The 10,886-nt window shown below is 42.5% G+C and overlaps 1 protein-coding gene across 1 annotated transcript; it reads right to left on the bottom strand.

Annotated features, from left to right (window-relative positions):
* Positions 1-1,355: 1,355 nt before the first annotated feature.
* Positions 1,356-2,790, bottom strand: LOC311289092 (uncharacterized protein; the record flags this gene model as incomplete). Its single annotated transcript, XM_084406850.1, has 6 exons — positions 2,738-2,790; positions 2,268-2,472; positions 2,075-2,179; positions 1,742-1,935; positions 1,493-1,634; positions 1,356-1,375 (listed from the first exon to the last, which is right to left on the bottom strand). Exons 2-6 carry the CDS (start codon positions 2,302-2,304, stop codon positions 1,356-1,358), a joined length of 498 nt encoding a protein of 165 aa, XP_084262976.1. The 5' UTR covers positions 2,305-2,472; positions 2,738-2,790.
* Between the last annotated feature and the right edge of the window lie 8,096 nt (positions 2,791-10,886).

Below are 10,886 nucleotides of genomic sequence, written 5' to 3'. Positions count from 1 at the left end.
AAAACTAAAGAATATTACATTTTACCAAATAAAAATAATGTTGTTACTTTTTTTTAACAGATGTTACTGTTTTTGTTAATGAACATAAATTGTATATAGCCTAGTTAAATCTGCATCCTAACTCAAGCTAATACTACTGAAATAAAGATATTTATTTTGTTAAGGAAAAATGACAAATGTTTGAATGTTCTACCTCGGATTTGTGTTTGTCATATGTTCTGACAATAAAGAGTAGTTTAAAAACCCAACGCTCTGGTTTCTACAGCTTTCACTTAGGAGTAAAAATCTGTCTTTAAACTTGAAATAAATAAAGATTTGACATTTATCGATAATTATCGATATCGACTGATATAAAAAAAAAATATTGTGATATTTTTTTTGGCCATATCGCCCAGCCCTAAATGCATGTATATTTAAAATGTCTAATTCACAAAAACTAATCTCAAACTTACTAATTCACAGAGTCTTGCGTTTGGTTCTTGTTTCCAATCAGCAACTGTAAAGTTGGGATTAGTACGGTCAACAGCTGAGGAGAGCGACTGTAACCTTGAACCTAATTCAAAATAAAAAGATGAGACAAAAATGAGAGGAAATGTGTTATTGAATAAATATACACAATCACTAATACAATGCATAAAATATAGAAGATTTCCTTACGTTTAGAGGGTGGTGAAAGATCTGGGTCTGAGCTGAACCCCGTTTCTGCTGGCTGAGAGGAGGCGGCAACAACTGGGTCTGGGCTAAGTCCTGTTGGCTGAGAGGCACAGAATTCTGCCTGACCATGCTCATTGAGACACAGCTGAATTTCAGGAGTCACAAGCTTCTTTAATTCCTCCTTGATCTTCTTGTTCTTCCGCTGATTGTAATTGTGAATAACATTACGCATCATGAAAACATGAGCAGATGGCGAGAGCATGTTCATGTAATAATTGTTTTTTTTCATGGTTGAGAAGAGTTGTTCTGCAACCTGGCTGTTAATTCTCCCTGCCAGTTCAGGCACCATCTTTATCCTCTGGAGGATATCTTTCGGGTCTTTAGTGTTTCCCTCATGGAATCTGTCGTAGAGACAATAGTGGTCTGCTGACCCAGTCAATGGATGGCCACCCGGGTCCGGCACAGTTTTCTTAGTGTTAAGCCATGGTAAATTGACCATACCACCATTGGATGCGTACTGCAAGTTTTCGTGGCTGGGGTCCAACAGCCTACCCTCATGAGGGCTGAAAGGCATCGTCTCGGGCTCTCTAAGGTTAGCATGCACTGCCAGACCTCTTGTAAAATCATATATGCATATGTTGGGCATGTGTTTCCAAGATAACAATAAATCAGTGAAGTCCCTTGGACTTTCTGCCCTAATGTTAAATTTCAGCGAGACAACCTGCCCACAGGGGCACATAACAACAGCCCAGCCACCTGAGGAGAACAAGTGTTCAAGGAAGTCAAACTAAATTACCAGCAGTAGCCCAATGAGAAATGGGACATTTTTTTTACTTACCAGATGCTCCCCAAACCTTTTGAAAAATTTTATCAAATTTGCTTCGGGTTTTCATTTCTTCTCTCAGCCTTAGAACTAATTCCATTTTGGAACCTTGGGAATCAATTCCGCACTCCCTGCAGAGCTTTCGGATGGCATGGACCTGTAATAGATTACCAAAATAAAGGTGTACACTGTAAACACATTTATACTAGCTATATTGATTATATAGAATAAACAACAACAAAAAAAACACATAGACCTGTTTACCTTCAAATTGGATACTTCATCCAATAGCCTGTCCTCTGTTACGTCAGTCTCTGTCTGTTCTTTTGGGTGCCTTGTTGTGTGGACCTTTTCATGCTCTGTATTGAGCACCTTGTTGGATTTGCGGGTGTAAGGTCCAATCCACGGGGCCCAGTGGTGGTACGTAGGTTTAACGGCAAAAGGATTTTGTTTATCACCTGAAAGAAAAATAGTCTGCATTGATGGCTCGAAATTAACTTTGTAATTCTTAAAGTGGAGTGAGAAAGACAGGGGGGAAAAAAGGTAACAAAGGAATTATATATCTCTGGGAAACATTATATTTAAAAAGTCACTTACTTGGAACAAAACCACGTGCAATCCTCTCTAAACATAGAGAGTCCCAGAACTCATCAATATCCACCTCCCCATCAAATCCATCTGGTGGATCCTCTAGTTCACTGACTAAAATAAAAAGAAATATCAATATACTGTAGTTAGACCACCTGGAGGGGTGGAGGGGTTCACCATACAAATAAAACCTGTATTGTACCTGCCAAGCTGAAGACACAGCTCTTGTGGAGATCCATGACCACCACAGGAGGGTGATGTCCACAGCGGACACAGGAGAAGTTATAATCATGGTCTGTCAATGCTTCAAAATGTAGGTATCCATGTATTAGGCTATTTTTGTTTGGGTACTGCTGTCCCGACGTCAGCTCCCATGTCTCGATGGCTCGACCCAGAGCTGTGTGAGTCTGGAATAAAACATCAATAATAAATTAGAAAATGTAATTCCATAAAAGTGTGCAACTGGGAAAGTTCCAATTATGTATTTAATGGCCTAATGTCATGACTGTCAGCTAAGAAGCCTCATCCTGCACCTTAGTTCTAATTACTTAATTAATGGCCTACTTTGCATAAAGATATGGAATATGAGATTTACGCATTTAACATGCAGTATGGTCACATCATATTCATAAATCACAAAAATCACACGTATTGAATTTTTGAACATTTGACCTGGAGGCAGTTCCGAAGATACAGGCAAAAATGGAGGGTTAGAATGACTTTGTCATTAAAGTTATGTAAGCCATCCTCCCATTCCTGGTATCGCACCATCATTCCACATCTACTGCATTTTTTCCCATAAGTTGTCACACCTGAAATGAGATCATTGGAGCATTTAGTGGTATATACAACTTGGAAAAGGAAGAATAACTGTCAATTTTAGTTTAAACATGATACAGACCCTCGATGATTCCCTTGACAGTAATGATTTTTGCTGATTTGCTGATGATCAGGGGTTCACCAACGGGAAGATCACCAGGACACTCAGGACAAACACACTCTTTGGGCATCAGATGTTTAGGCACTTCTGTCTCACTTGTCAACCCATACACCTTTGCTGGCAAGTCTGCAGGAAGCCTTTTCTTGTTGTGAATGTACCTAACAATTCTCCCCAAATCCTGACCTCGAGGGGGATACTGAAAATCACTTGAGGTGACAGTTTCCACCTTGTCTTCAGAGCCCTGACTATCTTGAGTATCCTCGCTCTCATCTCCCGTGAAGAGCTCCTTTCTTGTCTGGAAAAAGTGCCATTTTGCAATGGCCTTGTGGACACAGGCCTGTTTGGCTTTAACACAATGGCAATGCCACGTGTTATTTGCTGTGTCAAACATGACCATCACTCTGCCAAACTTGTTATAATAAGACAGATTTGCCTCATAAATGGAAACATATCTTCTTGAGGAAGAGCTTCCCACCACAACATCAACACTGAAGGGGATCCCTTCAGCGTTTGCCGCCGTTTTTTTCAGAAGACATGCCCTCTTCCGCTCCTCGCTGAACCACCTGCTACTGACAATGTCCCTCAGAACATCCTCCCTTAGTTCAATCTGAGGGCTGAGGGGTGGTGGGCAGTATTGCAGGGACTGCAGATGGGCACAATCAAAGGATATAAACCCACTCCTATGCATCACCTCAGTGTTGCGCACACAGGCATCCTGCTCACAACGAATTTGATGGCTTGGCCCCGATGTCCGCTTCTGTACATGGATGGGTGCGCTATTGCTGCTGAAGGACTTTACAACAGCAAATATTCCCCTTTCAATCTCTATTGGCTGACATGCCAGATGATGGTCGGCTGTAATGTCCTCCTTGACAGTTGAGTGGCGTCGTCTCATATGCTGCTTTACATTTTTTTTATTTAGCACTAATTCACACTTTGTGCACTTAACCTTTCTGACCCTCGAACGTAAGCCAACAGTTTTTTTTGGTTGATGAAGCTCTACCATAGCCTCCACAGGGTGTAGCCGGGCTTCTACCATGGCCTCCATAGGGTTTAGTGGGCCTTCTAAGGCTTGAGGTGAAAAAGAGTGCAGTGGGCCTTCTGCTGGCTGAGGGTGGGGTTGGCCTTCTGCCGGCTGAGGGTGGGGTTGGCCTTCTGCCGGCTGGCGGTGGGGTTGGCCTTCTGCCGGCTGGCGGTGGGGTTGGCCTTCTGCCGGCTGGCGGTGGGGTTGGCCTTCTGCCGGCTGAGGGTGGGGTTGACCTTCTGCCGGCTGAGGGTGGGGTTGGCCTTCTGCCGGCTGGCGGTGGGGTTGGCCTTCTGCCGGCTGAGGGTGGGGTTGACCTTCTGCCGGCTGAGGGTGGGGTTGACCTTCTGCCGGCTGAGGGTGGGGTTGGCCTTCTGCTGGCTGAGGGTGGGGTTGGCCTTCTGCTGGCTGAGGGTGGGGTTGGCCTTCTGCTGGCTGAGGGTGGGGTTGGCCTTCTGCTGGCTGAGGGTGGGGTTGGCCTTCTGCTGGCTGACGGTGGCATGTGCTGAGGTGTCGAAGCAGTTGTTTTTTTCTTTGAAACATTAGAATACAAGCACAGCAGTGGTAGTGGGACTCCTTTCTGCAGCCCCATTTGCAGGTATACATCACAACCTCTGAAAGGAAGGTAAAAAACAAAGCAGGCTTTAATAACTGGTCCAAACACAAGTGCCTTCTTGACCACGGCTAGTGTCCTCAACTTATTCATATCAACACAAAGGTTATTAATCTAAACCAATGAATCAGCCAAAGAATCCTTAAACATACCTCCATGCTGTACCACTGTTTTCAGATGGGACTGTAAATGTGTTTCCACTTTTGAGTAGTCACCCTTATAAAGTGGGCAAAAGGGGCAGTGGAGAAATTGGCATCCTTGCTCAAAACATCTTGTGGGCTGGGGCTTGTGACCGCTCGGCAAAATTGACAGATGTAGCTGTAGATAAGAGATATATGGAGCACATTAACCAAGCTCAACTTACTTTTCTCCCCCTCCTAGCACTAGCTACTAGTGCTGAGTTGAATCCAAGGAATCTTCAGGTGAGAAAGCTAAAACTCTGTTAAAAAACTAACTACGTGAAAATGAAGTTAGTACCTGTACCTGTAGAAGACTGTTACACAAAGTTACCTACCACCACCAAAATTCTCCCAAAAAGCAATGCGCCCACCAATGTTATCTGTCACCATAAAGAATCAGCGTGGACGCTACATCATGCCTCTTTGCTAACACGTTAACAATATTAAATTCAAGCTTGATAAAAATGATAATTCTAGAAAATAAATTATGATGGCACTTAAAGGCTTTTGCATCTGAATATATATATATATATTCTGTTACTAAAACCAATATCCAGATAAAATATATTCTAGAATCCAGTAACACACACCCTTTGAAGTTGAGATGAAAAACTATGATTTTTAAATAAATTTATTATCAGGTTTGAATTTAATTAATTAGCCTTTATCCTGGATTACAAATGAGAAAAATACCTACGTGGAAATCTTTTAGGTCCATGCAACTCAATATTCAGAAAAAAAAAGTTTTTACACAAATGTATTTGCACATCTGAATCAGCATTGTTTTTGCATCACTTTTGACAGTTAAACAAAGCAGTTATTTAGTTATTTTAACAATATAACACACTATTTGAATTTTGGGATCGAAAATAAATGGTGTTTAGCCGGGTGAGATTGAGATTTTTCCTCTTCGTTTTTTACTTTGTAGACGATCCCTATCTGCTGTTTTACATTACAAAATGTATAGGTTGCGATACAGTAAAGGCGATTAAAACAAACACTGTTATCGTCTATATTTTAAAACAGTTCGAACACAACCTGTTTTTCATTCTTATGCCAAATCGTACTGATGTATTTAAGTGTTTCGGAGCTGAATCTCTGACATGTGAAACTTCCAACGTCAAACCAAATTCTGTAGAAGACTATTTTAGACAAATTTACTAAGTTACCACCAAAACGAGGCAACGCGCCCACCAAAGTTATCTGTGTCACCATATCGAAGCAGCTTGGCCGCTACTTATTGCCTCTTACCATCTAGCTAACACGTTAACATCCAACTTAACAATGTAACGTTATGTTAACTTAGTCTTCGCTACAAACTCTAGCTTCTAGCAACAAACATTCTTATACATTGCTTTTTTCTGGCTATTAGCTATGGCTAAAATGAGATAGCATGACATTAGCGGCTACCGAACCATGCTTGCCGCGATTATTAATATCGGATTCGGATACCATACAAGATTAAGAAGACACGACAGCTATATCACTGATATAAAAGAGAATACGTCCCAGTCAATGTTGTAGAAATAAACAATAGCCTACTTACTGACATAATCTCTCATCGAATGACCGCTTGACTTCTTCTCCCGCGAAACTTACGAGGTAAAATTGCAAATATGGAAGGGGAAATGACATCATACCCAGTGTGCCTTGCGAAACGCTTCGCGATTGGTCGATGAAACGCTACCAGGAACGCCCGAAGGGCATTCTTGTGTCATTACGGGAACGCCCAAGCCGCAGCTGGACCCTCCTCGCATCAGCGTGAAAAAGACACTCAGCGGCACTCCTATTGAAAACTATTGGAAAAATATGGCAGTCGCGTGAAAAAACACTTTCGTGGACACAGGGCCTTATTCATTGTAGAACCAAAAAGGATTTAAATATTAATATTGAGTGAATGCGAGTACATTGATATAAAGCAAGACAGTTGAAAAGGTTTTAGAAAGACAAACCTCTCTCACTCTTCTTTTCAAAACCTTGGAGTAGTCAAAGTTGTTTTGCCTCACTCTCCTACAGCATTCTGGACACTCATCTGAAAGACAGTCAATATAACATTGAAATAAGTATACAAATATACCAGTATAGACAATACCTAACTGTGACGGCAGAATCAATGTGTAGGTGATACATCATATAATTTTAAATAGAGAAAATGTACTTAACACTTTTTGCTGGCTACCCTCTGTTGGACTGGATCTGTATAAAAAACATACAAGATACCACATTTTATTAAACACTATTTCTGTCAAGACCACTATCATCAAATATGATTGACAGTTAGCATATAGTTTGGATTGGTGGTATGGTTCTGTTCTGGGCAAGAACTCCCTGCGCATCCATGCAGCCTAACATAGAATCATAAGAGAAAACATAAATGTATTGCAGATATCATTAATTAATTTTAATGTACAATATAATTAAGAGAATTTAAGTCTGATTCAGGGGTAATCAGAATGCTATAATGACTGACGACAGGAGGAGCTGGGGATGGAGGAGGGTAATTCGCTCCTGAGAAACATGACAGCTGCTGATAATACTGAAGGAGCTTATATATGTATACAGTAATAGGCGTCGTATTTCTATAGGTAGACATGGATCAGCTGATGCGAGCTTGACTAATGTGACCTGCCAGAACTGACGCTATGCTTAATATTTAAATACAGTAAGTTATTACTAATTTAGAATATACAGTATCGGTCAAAAGTTTGGACACGCTTTCCCATTTCCCTTTGATGGGTAGGTGGGTTCAAACTTTTGACTGGTACTATATAAAAAAAACATAGCTCTGTGATAACATACTTATTAACATAGTTCTAATAACACATTACTGACTAATAAGGAAATATACTTCACTTTGTCTTTTTTTTGCTTTCTGGCCCCAGGGTCTTGTGGCTTTTGATGAGCCTGTGGTATCAGTGGCAGTAGCTTCTGGAGTGGCGTTGGTCTCAGTGGCTTCTGGAGTGACGTTGGTCTCAGTGGCTTCTGGAGTGGCGTTGGTCTCAGTGGCTTCCTGAGTGGCGTTGGTCTCAGTGGCTTCCGGAGTGGCGTTGGTCTCAGTGGCTTCCGGAGTGGCGTTGGTCTCAGTGGCTTCCGGAGTGACGTTGGTCTCAGTGGCTTCCGGAGTGGCGTTGGTCTCAGTGGCTTCCGGAGTGGCGTTGGTCTCAGTGGCTTCTGGAGTGACGTTGGTCTCAGTGGCTTCCGGAGTGACGTTGGTCTCAGTGGCTTCCGGAGTGGCGTTGGTCTCAGTGGCTTCCGGAGTGGCGTTGGTCTCAGTGGCTTCCGGAGTGGCGTTGGTCTCAGTGGCTTCCGGAGTGGCGTTGGTCTCAGTGGCTTCCGGAGTGGCGTTGGTCTCAGTGGCTTCCGGAGTGGCGTTGGTCTCAGTGGCTTCTGGAGTGGCGTTGGTCTCAGTGGCTTCCTGAGTGGCGTTGGTCTCAGTGGCTTCCGGAGTGGCGTTGGTCTCAGTGGCTTCCGGAGTGGCGTTGGTCTCAGTGGCTTCCGGAGTGACGTTGGTCTCAGTGGCTTCCGGAGTGGCGTTGGTCTCAGTGGCTTCCGGAGTGGCGTTGGTCTCAGTGGCTTCCGGAGTGGCGTTGGTCTCAGTGGCTTCCGGAGTGACGTTGGTCTCAGTGGCTTCCGGAGTGGCGTTGGTCTCAGTGGCTTCCGGAGTGGCGTTGGTCTCAGTGGCTTCCGGAGTGGCGTTGGTCTCAGTGGCTTCCGGAGTGGCGTTGGTCTCAGTGGCTTCCGGAGTGGCGTTGGTCTCAGTGGCTTCCGGAGTGGCGTTGGTCTCAGTGGCTTCCGGAGTGGCGTTGGTCTCAGTGGCTTCTGGAGTGACGTTGGTCTCAGTGGCTTCTGGAGTGGCGTTGGTCTCAGTGGCTTCCGGAGTGGCGTTGGTCTCAGTGGCAGTGGCTTCGGGAGGATCAGTAGTTTCTGTGCTACTTGTGGCCTTCTTCTGTCTTTGAAAATGAACTTGAAGACAAGACAAACATCACACACAAGAAAAATTAAACAGTTTGCCTTAATCTCAGTGCCACTTTATTCCATATAGCCTATGACTAATTATTGAACCACAAGGAAGAGGACCTGTGAGCGAGTGATGATAACAGGCTAATATTTATAATAAGATTGATTTCTACATTACAGGTGTGTTATGTTATGATTAAAAAGTAAAATTAATTATCTACAGTCTATATCAACAAATATAGTCGTAGAGTTCCCAGTCAAGGTAATGCTGTCTCTTAATGTAATCTAGCATTCTAGATTTTCTAGATTTTCTGCCTACTTTTTATCTAGCTTGTTGACTTGGCTTAACTGCTAAAGAAAACAATTGGGTGATCACATGCTGCTATCCTATTGTGGCTGAAAGTAATGCTCATACTTTGCATCAATAGAAAAATAAAGATAATGATACTTTTCGGTTCACATTCCTTTGGGTTCCTTAGGGTTACCAGTGTTTTCAGATTAATCCAGAGCTTCATATTTGTAAAAAAATACTTACTCTTTAGCACAGCTTCATACATATGTTTAACCCTCTGAAGCAAATCAGGATCCAAAATATAATCCCCTCCTAGGATGACATCGGCCACCAAGCTTCCTTTGCACTTCTTCCCCAAAAGGAGTATGGGGAAAAAATCAAGGGCAAGTTTGTCAAGCTGAAATAAAAACATTATTAAATTAAAAAAACATGCACCGAATACAATAATTAAATATTAATTTCATGACAACAGGTTAATGGTCATATTAAATGTACAACTCATATCAAGGAATTCATTACTATACTACATGTTTCACCAGCCATGTTTCCATCAAAATATGGGGAAAAAACATCCTCAATTTAGCAAAAACATTTTACGGTCGCTTGAGGTGGTTTTTGTCTTTTTCGAAAAAGAGTTAATGTGTTGAATGGAACATGGTAACAGCTTTGCCCAAGTTCTGACATAAAGAACATTTAAGTCACATCACTGATCAGCTGTTTACGCAGTCAGGCACAATACTAAGCGGGGGAAAAGAAACTAACCAGGAAACCCTCAGTAGCGAAAAGCCCAGCACTAAATCCCCATCTGACAGGCGGCGTGGGAAATGTGGTGTATAGGAAACCGCTTGGGCGGTGTTGCTCGGGACCCTGAATCTTACTGATCATGGCTCAGCCTCTGGAAGGTGTGAGGCCGGTAACGGCCCCCATAGCACCGAGGTCCCATCTCCTGTTGTTTGCAACCCAAAGCTGGTGGGAAACAGGGCGGGTTAGGGACAGCTTCAGTGCGGGAGGATCCCCTCGCAGGATCTTAATTAATTCCCTCCAACCCAGTTGATAGAAATACACCTGATTGATATTTTATTCTTTTTCGAAACATTTCAAAAGTTCACTTGACAATTACATGGAAACATGGCTATTGTTAAACTTTACTGTGTTAATTGACTTAGCTTCATAAATTCCTATTAGAATCCTGAACTTTGACCTAACCTTACCAACACATGGCTGCTATTGAGAACAACTGTCCTGTTGTTGTTTTTCTTGACTGACTCCTTCCATTCATTTTTTTTATTTTTAAAGTTGCATCTCTTTGCTGCAACTTTTGCTTTATATGGCTGCAGTTGTTTGCAAAGTGGGCAAGCCTTGTATGCAACACTTATTAGGGTGTTGCACCCAGGGCACATTTTCTTTGAACTTCCTGGCATCTCTAAAATGAAGTAAAAAAATAGATTAAAACCTTAATACAACTTGTTTTTGGAACATGAGATCCAGTAACAAGAGGTAGAATTCTTTAAAACTAGGTTGTTATTAGTATAAAGGGGGTTAGTACTAGTGGCTAACCTAACCACTTGCTAAAACCAACTGTCACGTGTCACCTATTAGCCGGGACGTCCGCCCGGCCTAATTGATTTGTCCCATACGCGACGTCCCTTGTCCCGTTTATTGTCTGCTACGCTGATCTAACCACTGACTGATAAAACAGCAACAGCAGCAGAGTTACAAGCACATGTAAAGCCATGTTTTTCCTATTTCCTTTAACGTTATGACTGTTAAAAGGCGCGTGACATGTCTGGGGTTTCTCATTCTAGATTTATGCAGT

This window comes from Rutilus rutilus (assembly GCF_951802725.1).
Source record: "Rutilus rutilus genome assembly, chromosome: 4".
Taxonomy (NCBI): Eukaryota; Metazoa; Chordata; class Actinopteri; order Cypriniformes; family Leuciscidae; genus Rutilus; species Rutilus rutilus.
Note: the sequence above shows the minus strand (reverse complement) of the source record. Positions and strands in the feature narration are given on the sequence as shown.